At 53.5% G+C, this 23,003-nt stretch overlaps 9 protein-coding genes across 9 annotated transcripts; 5 read left to right on the top strand and 4 right to left on the bottom strand.

The window, feature by feature from the left end:
• Positions 1–20: 20 nt before the first annotated feature.
• F5144DRAFT_577996 (S-adenosyl-L-methionine-dependent methyltransferase) lies at positions 21–2,086 on the top strand. The gene is made up of 5 exons (XM_066789239.1): positions 21–531; positions 591–923; positions 991–1,170; positions 1,235–1,587; positions 1,672–2,086. The coding sequence occupies exons 1-5, from the start codon at positions 286–288 to the stop codon at positions 1,832–1,834; spliced, it is 1,275 nt and encodes a 424-aa protein (XP_066641490.1). The 5' UTR covers positions 21–285; the 3' UTR covers positions 1,835–2,086.
• A 713-nt stretch (positions 2,087–2,799) lies between these two features.
• Positions 2,800–3,692, top strand: F5144DRAFT_594191 (uncharacterized protein; the record flags this gene model as incomplete). Its single annotated transcript, XM_066790547.1, has 3 exons — positions 2,800–3,046; positions 3,126–3,227; positions 3,289–3,692. The coding sequence occupies 3 exons, from the start codon at positions 2,800–2,802 to the stop codon at positions 3,690–3,692; spliced, it is 753 nt and encodes a 250-aa protein (XP_066641489.1).
• Positions 3,693–3,747: 55 nt separating this feature from the next.
• On the bottom strand, positions 3,748–5,175 carry F5144DRAFT_296472 (uncharacterized protein). The gene is made up of 5 exons (XM_066783846.1): positions 4,643–5,175; positions 4,456–4,575; positions 4,278–4,396; positions 4,124–4,208; positions 3,748–4,045 (listed from the first exon to the last, which is right to left on the bottom strand). The coding sequence occupies exons 1-5, from the start codon at positions 4,899–4,901 to the stop codon at positions 3,804–3,806; spliced, it is 825 nt and encodes a 274-aa protein (XP_066641488.1). The 5' UTR covers positions 4,902–5,175; the 3' UTR covers positions 3,748–3,803.
• A 630-nt stretch (positions 5,176–5,805) lies between these two features.
• Positions 5,806–6,105, top strand: F5144DRAFT_604305 (uncharacterized protein; the record flags this gene model as incomplete). Its single annotated transcript, XM_066791334.1, has 2 exons — positions 5,806–5,893; positions 5,975–6,105. 2 exons carry the CDS (start codon positions 5,806–5,808, stop codon positions 6,103–6,105), a joined length of 219 nt encoding a protein of 72 aa, XP_066641487.1.
• A 1,594-nt stretch (positions 6,106–7,699) lies between these two features.
• Positions 7,700–9,469, bottom strand: F5144DRAFT_296459 (PAP2 superfamily-domain-containing protein). The gene is made up of 3 exons (XM_066783845.1): positions 8,922–9,469; positions 8,293–8,842; positions 7,700–8,230 (listed from the first exon to the last, which is right to left on the bottom strand). Exons 1-3 carry the CDS (start codon positions 9,363–9,365, stop codon positions 7,935–7,937), a joined length of 1,290 nt encoding a protein of 429 aa, XP_066641486.1. The 5' UTR covers positions 9,366–9,469; the 3' UTR covers positions 7,700–7,934.
• A 1,720-nt stretch (positions 9,470–11,189) lies between these two features.
• F5144DRAFT_622102 (uncharacterized protein) lies at positions 11,190–13,235 on the top strand (the record flags this gene model as incomplete). The annotated part of the gene is made up of 5 exons (XM_066792093.1): positions 11,190–11,328; positions 11,618–12,036; positions 12,211–12,395; positions 12,801–13,143; positions 13,194–13,235. Exons 1-5 carry the CDS (start codon positions 11,253–11,255, stop codon positions 13,233–13,235), a joined length of 1,065 nt encoding a protein of 354 aa, XP_066641485.1. The 5' UTR covers positions 11,190–11,252.
• A 652-nt stretch (positions 13,236–13,887) lies between these two features.
• F5144DRAFT_577984 (major facilitator superfamily domain-containing protein) lies at positions 13,888–15,960 on the bottom strand. Its single transcript, XM_066789238.1, has 3 exons — positions 15,641–15,960; positions 14,124–15,570; positions 13,888–14,066 (listed from the first exon to the last, which is right to left on the bottom strand). Exons 1-3 carry the CDS (start codon positions 15,842–15,844, stop codon positions 13,972–13,974), a joined length of 1,746 nt encoding a protein of 581 aa, XP_066641484.1. The 5' UTR covers positions 15,845–15,960; the 3' UTR covers positions 13,888–13,971.
• Positions 15,961–16,885: 925 nt separating this feature from the next.
• Positions 16,886–19,700, bottom strand: F5144DRAFT_577983 (uncharacterized protein). Its single transcript, XM_066789237.1, has one exon. The coding sequence runs from the start codon at positions 19,511–19,513 to the stop codon at positions 17,207–17,209; it is 2,307 nt and encodes a 768-aa protein (XP_066641483.1). The 5' UTR covers positions 19,514–19,700; the 3' UTR covers positions 16,886–17,206.
• Positions 19,701–20,407: 707 nt separating this feature from the next.
• Positions 20,408–21,694, top strand: F5144DRAFT_577981 (uncharacterized protein). Its single transcript, XM_066789236.1, has 2 exons — positions 20,408–21,129; positions 21,185–21,694. Exons 1-2 carry the CDS (start codon positions 20,510–20,512, stop codon positions 21,603–21,605), a joined length of 1,041 nt encoding a protein of 346 aa, XP_066641482.1. The 5' UTR covers positions 20,408–20,509; the 3' UTR covers positions 21,606–21,694.
• Positions 21,695–23,003: the final 1,309 nt, after the last annotated feature.

Raw genomic sequence — 23,003 nt, 5'->3', positions numbered from 1 at the left:
ATACCGAACAAGGCAGGCAGGCCATAGGCCGGTCGACCTGCTCTGTCAATCCTGTTGGTTGGTGCTGCAAGCTGAGATAAGGTGACATTCACTTTTGTGTTTGCTTCCATCTGCCTGAGACACGGTGCGCGCAACCCAACCTGGACGCACCCAGTCATCATCATCTCACCACCTTCTCAAACTTTTGATGCCCGCGCTCTAACTTTCTCCAATTCCTCACACACGACGCTGACAACCTTCGCATCGGCATTTACACACCACCCAGCCGTACATTCTGTTCCCATCATGGCCTCCCCAGAACCACACATCATCGAGTTGGCGAAGAGAATTGCCGCAAACACAGAGAAGCTGCAAAGCTACCTCACCTCCCATCATCTCCCCACGCCGTCCTTTGACGTCGACGGACCCAAGGACACCTTGGTACCGAAAACGGAGACTGAAACCGAGGCAGCCCGGGTGGCTATTGTCGATGACACCGAGGAGCTGCGTCGTTTGGTTCTCGGGCCCCGAGAGTATTTGATGAGCTACACAGTTAGTTCCATGACCCCCTCAATGCCTGTGATAGCCCCTGTCTCACTGGTGAAACACAGCACAACGAGCTTCTCAGCCAACAAGCCATCGCCCGCTTCCGCCTCGCACACGCCTTTGCCCCTGGTGCCGAGGCTTCGTTTGCCGACATAGCAGCGGCTACCGGGCTACCAGAGATCAACGTTCGCCAAATCATCCGCCATGCCATCATCAAGGACATCTTCGTAGAACCCCGCCCCGGCGTCGTTGCCCATAATGCCGTGTCTCGCCTCCTGGCAGAGGATCCGGTCATCCACGACTGGGTTGGCGCCAGCAACGACGACCTATGGCAGGGCGCCGCCCAGACGTGCAACGCCCTGGAGAAGTATCCGGGCTCACAGGAGCCTAATGAGACGGTATGTTGTCTTGAGTGGAAACAACGCATTGATGCGTTGGGTTCTGATCAAGTTTGTAATGTCGTAGGGCTTCGCCTTGGCGAACAACACCAACGCTACCACCTACCAAGTGTTCTCCCAGTTTCCGGGGCGTGCCCGCAGGTTCGGTAACGCCATGCGGTCGTTCACTGAGGGCACCGGTTTTGAACTAAGCCACGTGGTCAACAACTTCCCCTGGGGAGATGTCGGGAATGGAACCGTCGTTGACGTAGGTTTGGATGTTATCTTTGGATTTGCGTCTCACGGTTCGAACTAACAGGCATACTACACAGGTCGGTGGCTCCCAAGGATTTGCATGCTTTGCCATCGCCCGCAAATTCCCCGCCCTCTTCTTTATCGTCCAAGATCTCGAGCCTGTCATCCAGGTGGCCGAGAAGGGGGTCCCTTCCGACCTGGAAGACCGCGTACGATTCATAACACACGACTTTCTTCTCGAGGACCAACCTGTCAAGGGGGCCGATGTCTACTTCTTCCGCTGGATCCTGCACAACTGGTCCGACAAGTACTGCGTCAAGATTCTGCGTGGTCTAATCCCCGCACTCAAGCCAGGTGCCAAGATTGTTTTGAACGACAACGTGCTGCCTCAGCCGGGAGTCCTCTCTCGGTGGCAGGAAAATCGCCTACGGTATGTTGTGCTATTTTCGGTGCTTTATGCGCAGCATTTACGGGTGCAGTTCCAAAGCGCGCCAAGCTAACAACACACTCACAGATCAATGGACCTTTGCATGACAGAGCTCCAGAACTCCCATGAGCGAGAGCTGGATGATTGGGCCAAGGTGTTTGAGCTCGCAGACCCCCGTTTCGAATTCAAGGGGGGGCAGCAACCTGCCGGTTCGAACCTGTGGCTTATGGTGGCGGAGTGGAAAGGTTGAAAGCCGGGCCGATAACCGGTCGATCTCTTTACACTACAGATCATGGCTTCATCGGGAAAATCATGTATGTACAGTACTTCGACTTTGCTCTCCGTACGGCACAGACAAAATATGATTCGACACTGCGGTGCTGCAACCCCCTATTCATCACCGACTATGTAACTCTGGCGTAAAATGATCAATGAATCTGCGAATCTCAAAGTCCCTGGTTAATCCTACGACGCAGAGTTGCGCCACCAAACAGCAAAACACCCGGCCCTTCCCGTACCTACCCCATGGGGGAGGTGGGGGCACAAAATGCGCCTGGCTGTGCCTCTTCTCACTAAGCGCCGGCCGTTGTACGACCTCGGCCGAGACATTCAAGATATTCTTGACAAATCACAGGACATTATCGGGCCTCATCACATTGGCGGTGTTATTTCCCTATCATACTGCAACCGCTGATCATTGTCAGCCCCCAAATGCCCTCCAAATGCCGTTGGAGGTGGGATCATGCAGCGCGGTCCGCAGCCCAACCGGTCCATCACCCTCCATTCCGTTCCCGTCCCAAAACTCGTCGGTTTGGCGGCCCTATCGGGTTCCATCCATTTGCAGAAGTCGGCTTTGAACGCCGGGTTACGCAATCCCACGCGAACCGCCGAGGCTAACACCGCCTGGCAGGCTGGCACACACAGTGCATGCACTTGTGTAGACGCGCCGATGTGATTCCGCGCGTACAACCCCGTTGCTTGCTGAAGGCACCAGTGACTCCATTCTTGCACGTGAAATATGTCCCGCGATGGTACGAGGTAGGATACGGCTGTTGCTTCGCCACTGTTCGAGAGGAAGAGCCAGCCATACCCCCCGGGATAGGGACTGTCCTTGTATCGAAATCCCGTCAACCCAGCCTGCTTTTGTTGTAACACCTCTTTACGACTAGAAGGAGTATCTTGCACGCTATTCGAATCCCTCAGCCAAGGTCGACCATGTCCAACAAGATCACATATAAACCCGTTCATCCTCGGGAGACTACTGAAGATGACGAGCATGACGATTCACCCCTTCTAGCTGCGGGCCAAGAAAAGCAGGGGCCACGAAACAGCCAATATTCAACAACTTGTTTGCTGGTCACGCTTGTGGTCGTAGCTGCCGCCGCCACCCTAGTGTCTGGGACGGCGGGTTTCGTCTGGGGACGGCACGTCGAGAAGAGCCGTGCCGAATCGGACTGGTTTTGTATGTTTACACATTGCAATAGAAAACTACAACGACATCAGCATCCGAAGCAATGTACTGATATACTCGGTCTTTCCAGCACCTCCCGGCCGGATTGATCATACTTTCAAATACCGGTGGCAGTTTTCGGCGAGACCTAGCAACAATGAATCGCAGATTTGGTGGAATAAGGTGTTCCCAAGTAAGCTCTTACGGCACTCTCGTTGCCTGGCTTAGTTACTTATACACGGCCACTCCTATAGAGGGTAGGGGATTCATTCAACACCCCGAGATTTCCCCCGTACCTCACGGCCTAGCTGTATTTCATCAACTTCACTGCCTTGTAAGACGGCACCGTAAATCTCTTGAGCTGGAGTATCTCAACCTGCTGACCTCAATCCCAAACCAGGACGCCATCCGCCACGGGTACTATTCGGCCGTGGATGGAACTGAGCCGATCCATTTTGCGAAGCCCGGCCATATCCGCCATTGCATCGACTACCTCCGGCAATCCATCATGTGTAATGCTGATACCAATCTTGAGCCCATCGACTCCGACCTTAATGGTGTTACCGGATGGGGCTTTCCGAGAAAGTGTCGGGATATCGTGCGGCTCATAGGCTGGGCCCAGAAGTGGAGGACACATAACCAAACGGGGCATCATTGAATGCGTAGTGAGAATTGTACAGGTAGATTATGCATGGCATGTAGCTTGGGAAAACGAAAAGTAACAATGCTTCAGCGTCCATTACCATTCCAGTTAGTCCTTTCAGGCTCATTACCGCCCCCCTGAACCACCGCCAGCATGCTCTGGAGCAAGCAAATGAGGATCAAACAAGTCCACACGACGTGACCTTGCCCATGTCTGGATGCTGTCCCACTTAACACACCGATGCAGAGCCCCCTCCTTTGTCGTCGGTTCAATGGCATGCCCCTGTGCATCGTGCAGCCACTTGAACGACGTCACCGTGGTATCGCCGTGGCACATGGAAGCCTGGCGGAGAAATTCGAGGCAATGCTCTAAAGCAGAGAACTCGGGAGTTAGTTATCTTAGCCAGACGGTTGAGCGTTGTGGCAGTTGTGGAATGGTTGGCTCACCTGCGTGTGTCATGCGTTCGTTGAATTCGAGTTCGGTCTGGTTTGGATAATAGTACTCCCGGTAGAACCACTTCCGCAGTCGTTTCTAAAACGTAGGTGAAGTTGTCAGTTATCCGAGGCATATCTCGAACACAGCAGTGGAACGCGATTTTACCACGCAGTGGAGCTCGTGATAGACTCCTAGAACTGCCAACGACCCCGATCCATCCCTCATTTTCAGGGATGTCTCATTGAGTTTGTCCATCTCATCGTGGTACAATTTGATGTTGGTACCTGCATGGATGTTAGAGCTACCAAGGTCCCTTTTATTCGGCCAGACGGTTAGTACTCGCCATCCATGAGACTCTTCCACGCAGTTTCGGATTCTGCTCGTGGGTAACCAGCATAGACGCTTCCCTCTGCCAGCCCGTCGACCGGCCTCGTTTCGTACTGGATAACTTGTTCAACCGGGGCTAAAGCGCCGTGTAAGCCTCATAGTCGTAGTAACTTGAAAGTAACGCTTGATGTTGGACATCATACAGTATAATGATAAATCCTGTAGCAACGGGGCTCCGCATCCCCGTTTTCGGACTGTGAATACAACGAACACAACAGTATATAGAAGAATCAGCACCGCGTGGAACGAAAGGTATCTGAGACGCCGCCATGGCTGCCCCTGCCTAGAGGGCAAAAGGAGAGACTCCTTTTCCAAATTAGACGCGTCGTCCGTTCCGGGGATAAAAGGGGCCGACTCTTCCCCTGGGCTTTCAGAACTGCGACGCTCGTTGGGTAAAGCCATTGCTCCGTGCCTTGTGGAAAGTCAAGTCAACAGGTTGTCTTCCGTCAAGGAGGCAGGTACTTTCGGTATGTGTTCTAACATCTAAATTTTCAAGGTCTGTTAATGATGAGTGAACACACCTCAATCAATATGACCCTATCAGTACTACCTCAGGGCCAGCCCACGGCCAGTGATCGAGTGAGCTGACTACGCCGCCTGCGCCGCATTTTATGTCACCTTCTTTTCTTTCCAGTCCATGTACCTCCGTCTATTCACACTGTGTATCACGCGGCGGTTGCGGACACAGGGCGAATCCTTCTTCCCAAGTCCTACATGCCGTGCTACTTGCCTTCACATCCACGGCCAACCAACACGCCGAACGGCTCCGCCTCGAGACCAATCCCGCACCGGCCGGCCGAGACACACTTCTCAAACACCATTGGCCTGCGAGTGGCACAAAACATTAAACATGATTCGTGGTGCCGGCCAATCGATGGCTTGCAACTGCCGTGATCTCCGCGCCCTGTCGGACGTTTTGTGATGTCAGGTGCATGAGGCTGGTAGTCCTGTATGTATGATGTTGGCACGCCAGGCTCAGCAAGTGAGCAAGGCAACCATGACCACCGAGTCCCATTTCGAGTCACCCGAGTCCAAGTTCGAGTCACCCACTGCCGCTTACTCCGTACGAACCAGTACCCGTCCGCCCCGGCTCCAAGTACCGAGACCATTGGGGGGGACCGTGGCGGGCTGAGGGAGATTTATACGGGGACATGTTCCCTTGACATCACCGTTTCCGATCCCGGAATGTCTCTCTCTCTTTTGCAGAAGTCGCCTCACTGTTCTCCAGAAACAAGCCCAATCCAAACCGACCCTCACACCAACCACAACCCAAACCCAGACCTCCAACAAACAACAAACCACCACCATGCGCCCCATCACCACCCTCCTCCTCACCCTCCTCACCCCGACCGCCCTCGCCCTCGTGGTGCCCTCCCCCAAGAACGCTGCCCAGCGTGAGTCCTACCCCCCATCCCACGACCCCTAACGAAGTCATGTTTATCTCCTCCACACTAACACCCTCCCCACCACACCAGTACGCAGCCCCACCGCCACCCTAAGCGACCACCGCCGCAGCCCGTCGGTGGAAGGAGCGGGCAAGTCGGGCGGCGACGACGATGACGCGATTGCATATGCTTGGTATGACGAGGATGAGAAGGCCGCTTGAGTTGGCTACCCTACCGCAGCGGGGTTCTATAGGGGGTGGCATGCCTTGTTGGGCCTGGAAACGCTTGCCCCAATTGTCTTGCATGTTTTTTCAACATGCCGTGCCACAGCAACATGCCATGCCACACCCGCCCCACCTTTTCCAAAAGAATTGGCAACCCCCTGTAACTTTTCTGAAGCCCTGGATCAATTATAGGTACCAACCATCAACTTGAATATCGAATTTCAGAACGAAGAGAAATGGGTACAATCACGGAATCGAACAGAGGTACGCGCTAAGAGGGAAAAAGTGATCAATTGAACTACTGACTTGACTAAACTACATTTAAATGATGCGGTGCTCCTTCTTCCTAAGAGGATATATAGTTTTCTCGAGTTGGAAGCTACGATGTTCCATTTGGTGGGGAGGGTGGCATGGCATGTTGGCATGGCACGGCATGTTGTTGTAGCAAGGCATGTTGGCCCCGGTAAGCCATGCCACCAAATTGATTTTCCCACTACGGTAGGTGGGGGAGGCAGCTGGACTGATGGCTGGGGTCTTTGGGTAAGGTAGTTGGGTGTGGTGGTGATAACCAGGTCGGGCTTTGGGTGGATGCCTGTCTGTTGGGTTGGTACTTGGGTAGCGTCGTGTCGTGTTGAGTTGATAAAGGATCTTAGGATGGTGCCGCGGTCCGGGTGGATTGTAGTATCAAGGAATGGTTGTGGGAGGACCGGAGGGCAGGGTTTACATTGTATCAGTCGCTATTTACTTGTTGCCGCTTCCTTTCCGGGCTTGATGGTGTGGCAGGCGGTGTAGTGCGACAGGAGTTGAGGACTGGACCGTGCCGCCGTTGCAGTCGCAAGGACCCTCTCTATAACGGACCGTGAGCAAAAGTTAAACCCCCTTGCTGCTTTGGATGTGGATTCTCATCATCCGACCATATACGCGTATTCGTATAATTTTGCCGCAAAAAGGTCCGTCTAAGTGCCTTGCTCCCCTTGGCCAAAAAAGGCCGAAGTTGAAACGGGAGCAAGAAATCAAGAAAAGAGAAACAAGCAAAAGAAAACCAAAAAGAAACTCGGAAAAAGAAACCTGGAGAAAAAGAAGGGATGGAAAAAACCGAGTTTAATAAACTAAGAAACAGGAAGCCAGTGAAATGAAAACTAGACTTCAGGCTTTCGAATAGCTTTCTTTTCGTTCTTCTAGTCTAAGGTTTCGGTGGCACCTCCACTTGGAGTTCGGCCTTTTTTGGCCAGAGAGTGCCTTGTAACTTGATCGTGAACCTGACTCTCTCGCACCGTCTACAACAAGAGGGCATCAATCTCCTTTTCTCGACCTACTTTCCACGGCCCTGGCTAAAAAATATCGCGGTATCAGACGTGGAATCAAACCTGGCTGTGCCTGTGATACAAGAGGGGGAAGCCGCGAACCCCCTTCTCATGTCTGTACCTTGTATGTACGGGCGGTACCGGTCCAAGTGCCCTCGGCGGGGTGTTGGGTGGCGTCGGCACGGTGGCCATGACCCATCCGCTACCACCAACGTGGAATATGCTGTAATTGGAACTGGCCATGAGATGGCAGATAACGGGTAGTGTGGAAAGACGAAAACAGAGATGGCTGAATAAAGTGTTCTACCAGCACGCTAAGCTGTACAGCAACCCCATCCCGCTTCGTTGACTCTCGTGTCCTTGCCATGGGTATCCTCATCTAATCAACAACATGCCACCATATACCAAACTCCCAAACTGGTAACGGAACCTCCCTTCCGCGTAGATTAGCTTTCTTAGCAACCACTAATACAATTCGCGCTGCACATGTCACAGTAATTACCCATTCACCCAACATTATTATCAAGGCTTGCGTATCCTCACCAACGCCAAGAAATAGTCCTCCAGGGGCAGTAGGTTCAGCAGGAGGTCGTTGAAGTTCCAGGCAAGCAAGCAGGCAATGGCGCCAGCGACCGCGTCCAGGATGTAATGGTTTGCCGTTGCAACGATGGCGGTTAAGATGACAGCAGGGTAGATCATGCCGACGCCAACGATGGCCAGACGCCTCCAGCCGAACCGGCCCCGCCTCCTCAAGGGCACGGCGGCGATGGTGAGGCCAACGAGGAAGGAGTAGCCGAAGTGAAGAGAAGGCATGGCGGCTGAGCCGGAAAGTGAGTAAGCGTACTGACATGGGGCACAAAATTAGCCGTCGAGGACTTACCATATTGGTTGCAGAACCGGTTGGTCGTCCAAACGCTGCTGTCGCCGTCGGCGCCGTGGACAGTATCCACAAACCCAAAGCTCTTGGCCTCTTTCGCGTACTCGCCCATGTAGGTCGGATCGCTCAGCAGCCGCGGCGGCATGCATGGCCAGAGGGTGAAGACGATGAAGGCGAGCAAGTTGCACATGGCCATGGTCCTTCGCCTCCGCTCAAAGATGGCCGGCCCGAAAGGCGGCGCAAGGTCCCTCCAATTCTCAAGCACCGATTTCCCGCCGTGTTCTTCCTGCAATTTGTGTCGTGGCCTAGCGGTTGTGATGTGGTAGAGCACGATCAGGTAGAGGATTGTGCCGGGAATGTGTATAAACGAGTACGTCTTGTTTGTCCACCGCATGAGGGTGGGTCGCTCGAGAAACCATTGCTGTACAGCGGGCTCGACGAAGATGCCCAGGGCCTGTTCGAGGCGGACAACCTGGAGCCCATGCTCGCGGGCGGTGTCGACGGTGTCTTCTTGGAGTGTTACGGCAGTGAAGGCTCGTCCGAGTTGATATACCTAGCAGTGTGTGAGCAGCGAGTTCGCCCGAGGCACTGGGGCGAAGGGGGAGGGGAGGAGGAATCGTGGGACTACACACCCAGTAGATAAGAGCCCAGTACCAGACCTCAGCGAGGAACGGAAATCGTTGAAGCACCCTACTAAGAAAGCGGTCCTTGAAGATATCGGTGTTGGGTGTCATCACTTCCTTTTCCCAACCCATAAAGCGCAACCTCCGTTTCTGCCACTTCGAAGTTGCCTTATTGTCGGTGGATACATCCTCTGCCAGTGTGCTAGTCGAGCTGTTGCTGGACAAAGTGAGTGACGAGGGCAGCAAGGTGCGCTCGTCTTCCTTGCCTCTACCAGCCTCGACATCCTCATCCTCCGAATCGGCGCTGTATTTGAGGTGCTGCCACGGTTCGGGTCGGCTCGTGGAGAGTGGTGATCGGGCCAGGACCGCGCGGCTTCTGTTGCGGTTGACGATGGTGCCAAAGGTCAACAAGCTGACCACGATCAGAGGTTCCAACACGGCACCGAGCGCCATCTTTGCGAGTGAAACAAAGGCGCAGGTGGTTGGTCTTGCCTTAGACAGCTGTCGGGGTTAAGATGGGATGGGCTGGAAGGAACAGGCGACAAGACTAATATGAGAAAGAGAGAGGAGAAGCAAAGACGAGGTCCGCCCGGACTCGCGGACCCGACGTCAGTTGAACACATCGGGAAACATCAGACGGCCGAGACTGCCAAGCTCAGACTTACGGTTGGCAGGCAGTTGCGATTCCCGTTCGCCCAACGGTAACCAAGATGGAAGGCGCGTTTCTGCCCATGATAGGGCTTGCCGCCCGCCCCTTCCTGGCCCCATCATCAGTCCCTCGGCGATTCCACCAATCCATGTTCTTCGCCTTCCCAGTCCCCCCAAGCTGTTCTCCACCCAGTCGATGCGTACTGTATAGGAGACAAAGAACCTTGCAGTCAACAAAGCTCTCTCGCGCTCTCCATTGCCCCCCCACACAGTACAGAAAGCGGGAAGAGCACGTGAGGCAAGAGGCTGTGAGGGCGTCTTGCTTACTGTGTAGGGAGGACGTTGGAGGTCCCCTCCCTCGGCAGCCCGAGAATGATACCCATTTTCTGACAGCCAAGATATCCCAAGGCTCGGCCGGATAAGTCGGAAGGGAAACGCAAGCGTGGTGGTGGGGTCCATGATCTCCAACAGGCCCGGCGCAAGCTTGGTGCCTCCACCGTTGTCGGAGACTGTCCAACCTCCGGGTGTGCGGGTGCACCCAAGCCATGCGCCAACGCGCATCATCGCCCGATCGTTCATCTAGGAGGTTGCATGCGTCCAAAGGACCGTTTCCAGCTCCTCTCAGATGTCTGTATAAGGGGTTGGGTCCTGTTCATCTTCAAACAACGTAGCTGTACGAAATACGACGTAAACCGACGGACTCGTCGTCAACCATGCCAAGCGTCCTGCATTGAATCGGGAATCACTTTTCTAGACCTCCGAGACAAACCGTGGTCCACAAGTTGGGCTTGACGAACGCGGCGTGCCGGTAGTCCGACGGCCCGATGCGGACTTCTTTTGGAAACCGATTGCGAGATGCTGCGTGCATGAGGTAATGCTCGATGATGGAGCACAATTGACATTACGTCATTGGTCCGATGTCGAGGTCCGCAAACCGTGTCAGAACTTTATCTTTTGTTCGCTGCGGATGGCACGCGACGACCTCGACGGGGACTTCCCGCGTATGGTTTGTGGGTTGGAATTCCCAAGCCTTGGGACATAAGAGCAATCATGTTTCGACAATGTGGTTGCAAGGTCTGGGCATTAAAGCGAATGGCCCCCAAATTGCAGGAGTTACACGAACTTTCCCATCCTCTCCGCCTGCATGAAGGAACGGAATCAACAGTGACAAAGAGTGCCGATTTCCGATTGCCATTCCCTTTTGCTGGGCCAATGATCCCAGCCAGGGTTCCAGGAGCGGAGCCCGCCAAGTGGGGTCGCACGGGAGGTCTGGCCGCTCCCCACTGAGTGCTTTTCTTTTTTTCGCATCGTCTCGTGGGAAATTTCCTTTTTTGGACACATCCTGTTCCACAGCAAACTCCATATTATCCCATCTCGACCAACCATTAAGATCAAAAGCACTGGAATATGAACAACCATGTGCCAATGCGAAGTTTCAGGGGTAACTGGAAGCACGACAAGTGTAATACGCACGCAAAACCTGGGCAAACGTGCCCATTGCCACATTACCAGTGGGCTTGAGCCCTCATCAAAACATTCCCACTTAGGTACCAGGTTTGGTTGTCAGAACTTGCCTAGGTGCCTTACCTAACGTAACCATTATGTACATGTAGCCTAACATTCTATCAATACTCAACCACAAGCCTACAACATAGCAGTGTGATTGTTTATGAACAGTGCTGTTGTTCAACCATGAGTCAAGAAATGACCTCCTTTATACCAACAAACGAAGCTGTGGTTGATTCGCATGTTGACAACGACCGCGGGGGTCCGTCCGAGGCTTGAACAGCAGTAAGATACATCATGCTACTGCATCATGCCACCGCATCAAACCACCGCTGCTGCCTCGGGCCGTTAGGGCGACCGCTTTGAACAACATCAGTTAAAGGGTTTCTTGAAACCCTCGTTGTCCTCTATGTTCGCCTCAAGGCTACATATACGTCGGCATGGCATCCTGGACACTGGCTCCTCTGCCTCAGAAACAGCAAGTCGACTGGTGACCGCCCTAAAATCTCTCCATGCACTTCAGCAGCAGATACAACATCACCAGTCATCAGACCAATCCTTTCCTACCCACGATGGGACCCCTCTCCGCTCCACGCTCATGACACTTCCGGCTGAGCTTGTCATGTCTATTATGGATCACCTCGACAACTGGTACGACATCCATAACCTAATTCGAGCGTACCAAGGCCTCGAAAACTCGAATACGACTAGACGGTTTCAAAAGCTCATGTTCCGCGCCGATGCACGCAAACTGGAAGAGCGCGTCGATTTCGACTATGGAGACTATCCCCTGGTACATTCGGTACCGCCGATAACCGCGGGCTGCTGGGCGATCCTCATGGGTGACGTGGAGGTAGCTCTATCTGCTCTGGAGGAATACCGAGTCCAGGGCAGCGAGCGCCGGCTTTGCGGCACTAGGTTCTGCAGCGAGGACCACCTTCACGACGCGAGGTGCCCGAAACCCATCGTGGTCAACCTTTCCCCACCTCACAAACCTCAAAAGAACATGGTAAAAATCCGGGATCCCACACCTTTGATGTTGGCTGTCCTGAGCGGGAACATCGACATGGTCAAAACGATAGTCGAAAGGTACCGGAGAGTTGAACTAGATGGGCAGTCTTGGACGCTTAATAGCTATTTCAAGGGATTGACGGATGTGCTGCACTTGTCCAAACGAGGCACCAACGGCATACCTTTCGTCAGCTCTCTGGATCTGGCCGCCTGGCTAGGCCGCAAGGATATGGTCAAGGTCTTGGCAGACAATGGCGCCCAGGTTGGTGGTTGGCGGCGGCCAGAAACAGGCCCAGTTGCCTCTCTCTGCGACTGGGGGTTGGACTTGCACATCGACGACGAGCAGCTTTTGGGGCGGGTGGCTGTACTGGAATTCCTACTTGACAAAGAGTACAACTTCGACTCGGAAAAGGTCCTGGATTTCGACTGCCCCCCCCCGGCGCGGAGAGTTCACCAAGGTCCCAGGCGGCGACCACGCACCTTATCCATTCACGCCCCTTTGGCATACAATCTGGGCCATGAAACCGCAATACCTCGGCCTTGCCCAATTGCTGATTCGCCGTGGGGCCAGATGCGCACCCTGGGCGGATCCACGCAAGGGAATCTTCCGGAGGAAGACCATTTACAACCCGAGCTGTAGAGGAACTTGCCGGTTATCACCTCTGGAATACATTCTTCACGGCACTAGGGACGAGCAAAAATGGATGATAAGAAAAGAAGAAGTATGGATGACGTGGAGGAACCATGCGGCACGGAACCCATTACCGCCGACGGTGTCATTCATGGGGAAGAATTGGACGATAACGGCGATGAGATGGCTGATAACCTCCGCCAGCCTGACCAAGAAAAACTCCAGATGGAGGCAGCCCTCTTCAACACGATGATGGAGGAAGGAGACGACCAACCGGCCAACCCTAAGCAACTTCGATGGGTGCTGGAGACAGTTCTTGAAGGGTACTCCCTCAGGGCTTCGAACCGCCATCCGCGCGTGATCCTCCATTTTGTCAAGATGCTGAATTATCTGATAAAAAGAGGTGCAACATTCGAGAAACTCCACAAGAAGTCTGTCAAAATCATTGCAACATTAAGGCAAAGATGCCAGAACCTAGGTGCTAGAAAGGCACGGGTGATCACCATGAGACGGCCAAGAACTCTTAGGAGGTACTGGTGGTTAATATCACAACAAACGAGTGCAACTAGGTGACCCCGAAGAAGCTCTTTTCTCCCAATTCACATCTCTTTTGCCCAGTTTCCGTTTTCTTTTTTTGACTTTCTGTATTTCATCTCTTCTTTTGCTTTGGTTGTTCTAATCTCGTTGGGGTTCGCCTTTTTTGGTCAGAAGGTGCCCACCCGATCACGGCTTGAGTCCTCAGAGGCAATAATTGATATGTGTTTTCCTATAATAACCACGAAGGGCGCACCCACTGCCGACAACTGCCGGCACAATGTCACGAATAAGGAACACGGGGAGAAGCGGGGAAGTGCATGACGCAACCCGAGCCAATCGTTAAGGCAACCAACCAAGGTGACCACTGAGGAAGCACTTGATCAGTAACAATCAAGGTGATCGGTAAAGATCAAGGTGACCGTCGACGATCAAGGTGATCGCGAGCGGTCACCTCTGAATAACAACGATCAGGTCAGCCAGGCATGGAAGTACCTAGGGACCAAGATAGTATATAGTCACTCACTCTGGAGAGCTCTGGGAGTTCTCCAGTTAGCAATCACAACTACAGTTCGCTACAAGCTCGCAAGCCTACTGTTGAGACAAGACTATTGTTGTGCACCTTTTGGCTGCACCGAACCTAAGCATCCTCGAGAGATTACCTTCAACGAAGCTGAACCCTAACAGGATAGGATCCTGAAGTAGGTTCGTCACACACAACCATACTCCTCATGCCGTGGGTAACGTTTCCTGCCCCTGCTTTTCGATAGGGTTGTCGATATGCATGTTGAATTCCTTCTCCTCTTCAATGAGAAAGGCGGAAGCTATGAACCAAATATTAGCCTAGCACCAAGGGTACATATTGACAAGCGGTGACCTACCGATAGTCGCCACAGCTACGAAACACCCAGCGGTTATCCACACATGGCGGAAAGCAACCACATAAGTGTCGAGAAGAGCCGTGCTGCCAATATCAACGATCTCAGGAGTAGACCCAGGGACCCCCCGAAGGACAGTCTCATTACGCCCAACAAGCGCAGCAACAAACCGTGATAGCTCTTCCACCGGCAGCCCCTCAGGAACAACCACATCTCCCACATTCCCATCCAACCGCGCCATCGCCGCATTATACACCGCATTATACACAGCCAACCCCACCGTCCCCCCCAGCGACCTCACCGAAATAAACAACCCACTCGCAATGCTAATCAGCTCCGGCGGCGTCGACAGCTGCGCCACCGTGATCAACGTCGTCAGCATCACCCCAAACGCGACCCCCATCAGCACCGCATACCCCCACACCGCGCGCCCACTCCCCTCCCCGCGCTCACACGTCGCCATGCCCACAAAAAACGCCAACAACAACACAAACGACGCCACCGTGATCCACCGCACCCGGCGCGTCCGCGTCGCGTTCCACCCGGCCACAAACCCAAACACCGCCGTGAACACAAACTTGAGACTGTACTGCGCCGCGGCCACCATGGCATCACTCTCGTACAGCGTGCGGATCTGTAGCGAGAAGTAGCTGTTGATGGCGAAGAAGGCCAGCCCCTCGAAGAAGATGGCCAGCGCGGCGAGCGCAAAGTTGCGGTTGCGCGCGAATAGGCCGTGGTGGAATAGTCCGTCGGTCTTGGCGTAGGTTTCGTAGAGGATGAGGAGGATGGAGAGGGTGATGCCGATGGCGAAGGTGGCGCTCACGCGCGGGTCGGTCCATTCGTAGGGGTTTTTGGAGTAGGATAGGCCGATGGAGAAGAGGACGATGCCGCTGGTGAAGAGGGCGTAGCCGATCCAGTCGAGCTTGGCGAGCTTCTCGTGCTGGGTGAGAGCTAGTTGGGTTGGGAGCGGGGGTGGGTTGTAGACGAGGGCGCAGACGACGGCGGAGAGCAGGTAGGAGGTCATGACCATGTAGAAGTAGTAGCGGAAACCGTTGGAGTTGGGGTCGGAGGAGCGGTTGAGGGCGGCGCCCACGAAGAGCCCGGTCAGGCTGCCGAGGGTGCTGAACATGACGGGACAGGCTTGGCCCCAGCCCCGCCACCGTCGGGGGAGGACCTCGGACGCGACGACGTGCAGGAGCGGTTGTGTGCCGAAGGCGGTCCCGACGAGGCAGAAGCCCGCGATGGCCATGTTGAGGGAGTTGGCGCGGGCTATGACGACGGAGCCGACGGCGCCGGTGAGGGTCAGGGTGACGAGGAACCATTTTCGGCCCCAGTAATCGGCGGCCTGGGATACGATGGGGCCGAGGACGACGGTGAAGATGGCGATGGAGCCGGCGAACCAGACGACTTTGCTTGTGTCGTTGAAGTGGGCGCCGATGGTTTGTCCTTGCTTTGTTTGGTAAGTTTTACCCCTGATGGTGCCGGACTTGCCGCTGGCGGAGAAACTGGACCGAACTTACCACACCAGCTCCGACAAGGCTCACCAGCTGGGCAAAGTAGATTAGGCAAACTGCTGCCACTGCTAAGAATGTTCTTGCGTGGAGTTGGGGCGCTGGTTCATTGGATCCATCATCGCTACTCCCTGACGACCGGAGGAGGAGGGAATTGTCAAGTTCTGCCGCCCTCTTGTGTTCACGGGAGGCCTTTTCCTCTGGACCGGGCATGGCTCGCGGTGTCTGTGTCTATTGCGATGAAGGTGTTAAAAAGAGAGGCACGGAGCAGCATGATCGAAGAACCACATAAATGCAACGCAAAATCGAGGGGGAGTTAAGGAAGTCGCTATTTCGTGGCACAGAAACACGCGTCAGAGTTCAACCGGATTGGGCATCTAATGTGAATCAAATGGCCACCAGAACGGCACGATCTGCAGACGAGGCCAGCTGGATTGGCACCCGGGCGGTGTGCAACAGAACCATGTACCACATGGCGTATCGGGATATGGATAAACAACTGTCCATCCTCAAACCAATCGAGTTCACTGAGAGCCCAGATGTTTGTCTGGTGTGAAACCACAAGAAAGTTGTTGAGCTCTCGCGATCCCATCACAAAAAATGATCTAGTATGTTGCCACACCGTCACTTCACCAACCCATCACCCTCTGGCCAAAAGAAAAGGCCGAAATTGAAACGGGAGCAAGACATTAGGGGGGGACGGGGAGGTAAAAGGAATCAAGAGAAGAGAAAAAGGTCAAAAGGACTGAGAAAGGAGGAAGAAGTAGAAAAATGTAAGCAAGAAAAGAGATAAAAAGAACGGCGTAAAATAATTAAATAAAAGAAACCGAGTCACATAAAAAGCAGACTTTTTTTTCGGGCCCCCGAATATTCCCTGTTTTCTCGTCGAAGGTTTTGGCCGCACCTACATTTACATGAGAGTTCGAATTGTTTTAGCTAGAGAGTACTCATTAAATAATCTGCGCCCGACCCCCAAACTTGTTGACATTCCATTTGACAATTTCACAGTGAGACAAGGCTGGAGTCTGATGGTCTGCTGGAGGCACTTCGATATAAACAACCTTGAACGGCATTGGGTTACAGCCATCTCTAACCCACGTGGTAGCACACAATCCAAGGTGATGTTGTTTTCTATCTCCGTTTCATGAGACATTGTAGTAACACCTCAAATCTTGGGGTTTCCTTCATCCTTCGCCCCTGGGGACTTATTTACGAAGTCGATGATGAATAAATCTAGGCATTCAACGCCAGGACCATGCGATATACCTGACTTACCTAGGTGTACAATAAGCACAGCAAGGGGCTGAATGGATGCAAGGAAAAGGAAAATACGCATATATTGCCAATATCCACCACAGAAGTAAAAGATAAACAGTCCCCCTCTCGGCTCTTGTTTAGCAAGTGCCGTGCCCTTGAGGCCACTCTAAATAACATTATCGGAACCTTCCATTGCTCCTGTGATGCCCCTATGCCAAACTCTCCGCTCAAGAGACGTATGAGAACGCTTCAACCTGTCCGTGGCACGTTGGGGAGCCGTCTTCAACAAGCCGGATCGCGTGGGGCGTTATGAGTAGCTCACGCGGGGGACCGTGCTTGTCGATCTGGCCGAGGGACTAGCGGTAGCTCGGTGGCAGGTACTCGCCGTCCCGAAGTATACATGCCCTGCAGAGGAGGGCCAGTATCAGACTCCACTACCAGGGAAGGTTCATTCGAAACCGGTAGCCGCTCGATGATGTCCCGACCTATGATTATGCCGGTTTCTGAAAGTCCGGGCGGGGGGTTATCGAAAACCAGAAGACTGAGGAAAACGACATGTTCTGCGAATGCAACCCAGGATGTTGTCATGCCTGTGGCGGCGATTACACCAAACGGCGTGATTTTGGTAGCATGCTGCGTAGGAACGGGGTTGATTTGACAACCAGCGCTTTCAGCCAAGTCGGCGGAGACAAAACACCCTGTCCAATCTCGGCTGAAGAGAGCTGGTATGATAATCCTGTTCCCCGTCGTAGGTGACAGCAATTCGGCCTGCATCACCTGCTCATTACTCAAACCGAACATGGAATTCCTGTGTCCTTCCCTGTCCCTGTCCGTGTGCCCGCCGCTGAACCGGCCCTTGCGCCCACCCAGACTCATGCTCATGAACTCCGGTCCTGCCAACCCATTGACATCGCCGTACACCACGTCTTTTCCGGTGACCGGCACGTGACTTTCGAACGTTTCTGGGATGGCCTTTATCACCGTCGGTTGAGTCGAGTTCCCTTCTTTCGTACTGTTCGTCCACTCGTGGTACAGGCCGTTTTGGGGGGGTTCCGAGTTTGCGGAGTAGGCACACTCGCGCTCAAATCTAACACAATTCCTACAGCTAGGGAGCGCGCCATCACACTTGATCTTTCTCATCCGGCAGAAAGAACAGCCCACATTGCGGGTACGCGGTCGCAACTTCTCCTCTGGGGCCGAGAAGGCTGCGAAGGCTGCCGCAAATACTTTGGCTGCTGGGACCAAGAGCACCAATCCGGTGGTTGTGCTACCTGCAATGACATGGCCAAAGAGTTTCCCGGTAACAGGATTCTTGATCCAGCTTCCGGAATCTCCCTGGGAGAGGGGCTTGTTCAACTTGGCGACATAGACTTCTTGGAATACTTTCGAACCGGGTAGACGGATGAAGGAGGGTGCCGCTGAAAGCATACCATCGACAACGCCGTCTGGGGTGTATATCTTGACTTCAGTGTCGCTTGGTACGACTTCGATGTGATTCTGATAGGACTCGAGGGGAATAACCTTGCCAGGGAATTGCGAGCCCCCGGCTTCGTTCACGGCCGTGTCAATCCTTATAAATGCAGAATCCAGTAGGGTTGACCTCCAAATGACGTCCCCAATCCTCGCTGAGTAGCTTCGGTTTGTAGCTGTTTCAAACGATTGGCCTCCTGAGGCTGTGAGTGTCTCAGACGGCGATGGCAAATCAGGAGAATGGGCCCGGGTATCTTGGTCCTCGAGGCTTCCAGACGACGACACCGAGGATTCCCGGTCATCATATCCCAAAGAACTACCAGAAAACATTCTGCAGTCGCTAGTGGCGGGAGACGCACTCCCATGACTCGTAATGTCGGCGAGCTCGTCATCGTCCTCTTCGTCATCATCGCTCAGGCCGAGGACCTGGCCATCGACCTCGTTGGCATCGAAAACACGGGAGGGATTCCTGATGCTCTCCTTCCCTGGTCGTGTCGTTGGAAGGAAATGGTCCACCGAGTGCAGCATATAAACCCCTCGGCAACTGACCACGCCTCCCCCAACAGCCCGGCGGGCGTTTGTGGTCCATCCGTCCTGAATTCTCACTTCCAACCGTTGTTCTTCCCATAATCCCGTGTTCGTTCCGAACACCTCGATGAACTCCTTGGGTACAAGAAATGAACCACTTGGCGGCCGGTCGACGGTGGTTTGGGAGCTTGCCGGCTCGGTCTGATCATCGGAAAGTAGGAATTGAAGGTTCTCAAATTCAGCCTTCAATTCCATCTCACCCAAGCCAAAGTCGGGGTAGTCATCCATGACCCCGCTGTTCTTGATCATACGAAATGCGTCTGTTCGGGTTTGCTTATCGTCCGAAACAAACATGACGATGGGCTTCGTTCGATTAGGTGATTTGCCCATCATGAAAAGCGAGAGGTCCACGAAGTGGACTGAGCTCTGTAGCTTGTCGTTGTGGTCGTTTAGATAGGAGACGATGGCTTTGCTGATTTTCTCGACAAAAATGTCCCTGGCTTCGCCGATAGCTTCGTACACCTGGACACGACCAGTCCTCGCGCCCAGGTTTAGTGTGCCGCGTGTTCGCCCTGTCGAGTTGGCGGCGAATGGCCGAGGTTTGTGTTTGCGTTGTATGAAGTTCATGGTGTTATTCCCATTGCCCCTATTGCCCTTAAAAGCATGTTGTTATACCAAGGTTCGTGCGGGGCTAGGTGATGTAAGGAAATCCGCCAGAACGGAATAGAAAGGAAATGCGAGAGAACAAGTGATTCGCCTCGATCCTTGCGCCAGTTTTGTCCCTCGCCCGGTTCAATGCCCCTCATCGACTCGGGGTCGGAATCTGATAGGTGAAAGTAAATGCAGCCCTCCTCCAGCCCCCTTCGGCAAGTTAAGTACCTGAGTTAGACAAGAACATTCGATATGACCCCCGTCAAAAGTTCATTATCACATATATTGACAGTTATCAGCGCTACTTCACAGCAGAAAGAAGAGACATTTTAAGGGTATTCGAGAAGACGTGCTGTTGGTGTGCTTCCTTCATTACACGACGGTAGCTGGCTCACATTGCTATGTTGGCTTATGGGTATACATCATGTCTGCCGTTACCCGCTAACGATGTTTAATAAGGCGGACGAGGCTCAAGGTACTCCGCCACGTTTGGGCGCGGTTGGGCAAACTGGTGTGACTGGATGCCAAGAAGCCAGCTCAGGCTGAGCCCCCGCATGTGTACCTAGCCTAGATTCCTCGCTCGGGCCAAAAAAAGCCGAACTCAAAACGGGAGGAAGAAATTAAGAAAAGAGAAACATGGAAGTAAAAGGAAAACGAGGAAATAAAAGAGGGAAAGGAAACTGAGCAAAATCAACTAAAGGAAGACAATCGAGTAACATAAAAAAATAGACTTTGGTCTTCCGAATGGCTTTCTTTTCTTTCCTCTAGTGAAGGGTTTCGTCAGCGCCTACACTTGGAGTTCGGCCTTTTTTGTCCATGAGGGGGCTTTGGTCCCAACCCCCTGCATGCTGCATGTACATGTCGTGGCCGGGTTGATGGCCTCCCACAGCTCTTCCAACTTCTGACTGTCACGATTACCGACCTTTCCCCTTGTTTGTCTCTGTATTCTTGATAAACCCCGTGAACTTCAATATGGATACTTCTCTGCAAAAGTACCCGATCTCCCAGGATCTCCGGGTTTGGCTCTTACGGAAGCTATGGGAACAATGTGCCCCAACCGCCGAGGCTCTGAACCTCGATATGTCACCCTACCTTGACTACTACTCAATACGGTGCCAACGCTTCTCACGGGACGGCGGCATTCACATCTGTGTAAAATCCCACGAAACAATTATCGATATCATCACGCAAGTACTGTCGGATGCAACAAGACACAATGTTTGCTCGATTCTGGGGATGAGGCTGGGTGACGGCAATATGGAACGCGCGAATAGTACCATCGATCTGTGTGGGAGTCTAATTCTAATGGCCGAGATCGGTGTACACAAATTCGGCTACTCGGAATCCAACCCCCTAACATGGTCAGGCCAGCAGACGCTTCGGCAAGCCGTCGAGCAGCATTTTCAGCCGGAAAAGGAACTGCAACCTGACAACCCCAGGCTTGGGACACTATTTACGGCCCGCAACCTTGTCTGTGTTGGCGGCATGAAGATCTGCTGGACTACCAATATTGTTGATCACCTTCGTCTCTCGGATGACGACCAGACGGTGTTTATCTTCCACCACGCTATGTTTTTACGATACCAGCGAGGGTAAGGTGCCTCACGTGTCCTTGTTTGTTATTGGCAACACCCCTAACGAACCCAGTCTCGCAACTTCCCCATTTCCCGACGGATTTACTGACGAGACGCTGCGCACCCTCGCCCTTCTCTTCCCACAAAACGACCGGAAGTCCCACCGCTGGGTTCGCGGTCAGCTCGCAGGGCATACTCTAGATCCGAGCATTCTTCGGTGTGGCAGTCTACGGGCCCAAAACAGGCGCTTCGAGCATTTCTCTTTTTGGCACGACCGGCTCATCATCCTGAAGCAAGCCTTTGACGAATCCAGCCCCCGGGGGCTTAGGCAGTGGTGGGAGGACCGCCGAAACTCGGTGCAGTGGTACACCTTTTGGGTCGCCATCTTGGTATTCATCATGACCTTATTTTTTGGTCTTGTTCAAAGTGTTGAGGGAGCTTTACAGGTGTATCTGAGCTTTCAGGCTCTGAAGGAGGACGCACGGGCAACATGACGAGTTCAGGATAATGTTATATTATTGGGGTTGGCACCAAGCCTGACGGTAACATTACTTGATAATTAATAGTTGCCAGTTATCGCCTGTCTCCGTGCTTAAACCTGCCTATCTTCCTCACCCGGTCATTATCCCATAACACATAAGCCCGACCTCGCAGCCAGGCCTTTGGCTCGGGTAGAAACGATTCAGGTACCCCCCATCCTTCGTTCTCAGTGCGCCAGGCTTCATACGGGCCCAAGTCCGTGTCTTCGTCATTAGGCGGGCCATATCGATGTAGCTCAACCAGGCCACACCCTTCGTCCCACTCCTGTGTGCAGTAGGGGTCTTCGTCATAAGCGGAATGTAGACTGTCAGGCAGCCCTACATTATCCTCGTCAATGCGGGACGCCTCAAGGACAGCATCCAGTACATTCTGCTTGTCCTCGCAAGACGGGGCGTTGGTGAGCTTGCTGACGAATTCGACACCTTGAGCCACCTACGATTTCAATGTCAGCAGTCCCATCGCAGATCAGGGTGTTGAACACTCGGGGGGCTCACCCAGCAAGGCTTCCAGATCTCATGGACGTCATCGTCGTCCTCGGCGGGGTATAAATTGCAATTGCTCAATACTACATACCAACATTAGATTACGTGCCTGGAGGTGTGCTCGTCATTTTGGAGAAAGGCTTGCAAACCTTGATCAATCTTCCCTGCCAGGTAACGGTCGATACAACAGAGCTGCTCGTTCTCCCAAGCGGGTTGCCTCCAGATAAACCAATGGTTTACCTGGTCAGCAAATGCACCCCCCCCGAAAGAGCGTATAAAACAGCTCGACACGATAGAAAGCACGGCAAAAACGAAAGACCTCAGCCGATGAGAGGGGCAGAGTGGTCCGTCCAGCCCCGTCCTTGAGAGCGATACGTTCTAGTGCGAGGGCGGCAAAGTCGGTTGCTGAGGCCAGTATAACACTGTGGGTATCACCCATCCGTCGTGACAGGCTGGTCGATGGATGTGGCGTGTGGGCGGCGGCGAGGCGACGTGGCCGGCAGTAGAGGTCATCGAGCAAGGCGAAAACCGAGCTGCCGACGAGGGGGCGAGGGAGTTGCGATGCCTGTGTGAGGGCGACGTGTGACGAACCTACTCCAGGATCCTATCCTGTTAGGGTTCAGCTTTGGTGAAGGTAATCTCTGCAAAGGATGCTTAGGTTCGGTGCAGCCAAAGGGTGCACAACAATAGACTTGTCTCAACAGTAGGCTTGCGAGCTTGTAGTGAACTGTAGTTGTGATTGCTAACTGGAGAACTCCCAGAGCTCTCCAGAACGAGTGACTATATACTAGCTATCTAAGGGTGCTCAGAGTGCTCAGGGCCTCAGCTCTGAGCATCCTGAGCACAAGGTGCTCAGGGTGCTCACAGTTC

The sequence above is a fragment of the Chaetomium tenue genome (assembly GCF_020726465.1).
Source record: "Chaetomium tenue strain MPI-SDFR-AT-0079 chromosome Unknown F5144scaffold_5, whole genome shotgun sequence".
NCBI lineage: Eukaryota > Fungi > Ascomycota > Sordariomycetes > Sordariales > Chaetomiaceae > Chaetomium > Chaetomium tenue.
Note: the sequence above shows the minus strand (reverse complement) of the source record. Positions and strands in the feature narration are given on the sequence as shown.

Excerpts from the sequence above, each read along its gene's own strand:
- F5144DRAFT_296459 (XM_066783845.1), bottom strand. The coding sequence starts at position 9,365 with ATGGCGCTCGGTGCCGTGTTGGAACCTCTGATCGTGGTCAGCTTGTTG. Across the intron at positions 8,843-8,921 it reads ACTGGGCTCTTATCTACTGG|GTATATCAACTCGGACGAGC; the intron begins GTGTGTAGTCCC and ends ACACACTGCTAG. Across the intron at positions 8,231-8,292 it reads CCGGTTCTGCAACCAATATG|CCGCCATGCCTTCTCTTCAC; the intron begins GTAAGTCCTCGA and ends TTTCCGGCTCAG.
- F5144DRAFT_296472 (XM_066783846.1), bottom strand. The coding sequence starts at position 4,901 with ATGGCTTTACCCAACGAGCGTCGCAGTTCTGAAAGCCCAGGGGAAGAG. Across the intron at positions 4,576-4,642 it reads ACAGGATTTATCATTATACT|CCCCGGTTGAACAAGTTATC; the intron begins GTATGATGTCCA and ends ACGGCGCTTTAG. Across the intron at positions 4,209-4,277 it reads ATCACGAGCTCCACTGCGTG|AAACGACTGCGGAAGTGGTT; the intron begins GTAAAATCGCGT and ends CCTACGTTTTAG.
- F5144DRAFT_577983 (XM_066789237.1), bottom strand. The coding sequence starts at position 19,513 with ATGAACTTCATACAACGCAAACACAAACCTCGGCCATTCGCCGCCAAC.
- F5144DRAFT_577984 (XM_066789238.1), bottom strand. The coding sequence starts at position 15,844 with ATGCCCGGTCCAGAGGAAAAGGCCTCCCGTGAACACAAGAGGGCGGCA. Across the intron at positions 15,571-15,640 it reads GCCTTGTCGGAGCTGGTGTG|CAAGGACAAACCATCGGCGC; the intron begins GTAAGTTCGGTC and ends TACCAAACAAAG. Across the intron at positions 14,067-14,123 it reads CGTAGCTGTGGCGACTATCG|CTTCCGCCTTTCTCATTGAA; the intron begins GTAGGTCACCGC and ends TTTGGTTCATAG.
- F5144DRAFT_577996 (XM_066789239.1), top strand. The coding sequence starts at position 286 with ATGGCCTCCCCAGAACCACACATCATCGAGTTGGCGAAGAGAATTGCC. Across the intron at positions 532-590 it reads AGTATTTGATGAGCTACACA|CACAACGAGCTTCTCAGCCA; the intron begins GTTAGTTCCATG and ends GGTGAAACACAG. Across the intron at positions 1,588-1,671 it reads TGGCAGGAAAATCGCCTACG|ATCAATGGACCTTTGCATGA; the intron begins GTATGTTGTGCT and ends ACACACTCACAG.
- F5144DRAFT_577981 (XM_066789236.1), top strand. The coding sequence starts at position 20,510 with ATGGATACTTCTCTGCAAAAGTACCCGATCTCCCAGGATCTCCGGGTT. Across the intron at positions 21,130-21,184 it reads TTTTTACGATACCAGCGAGG|TCTCGCAACTTCCCCATTTC; the intron begins GTAAGGTGCCTC and ends TAACGAACCCAG.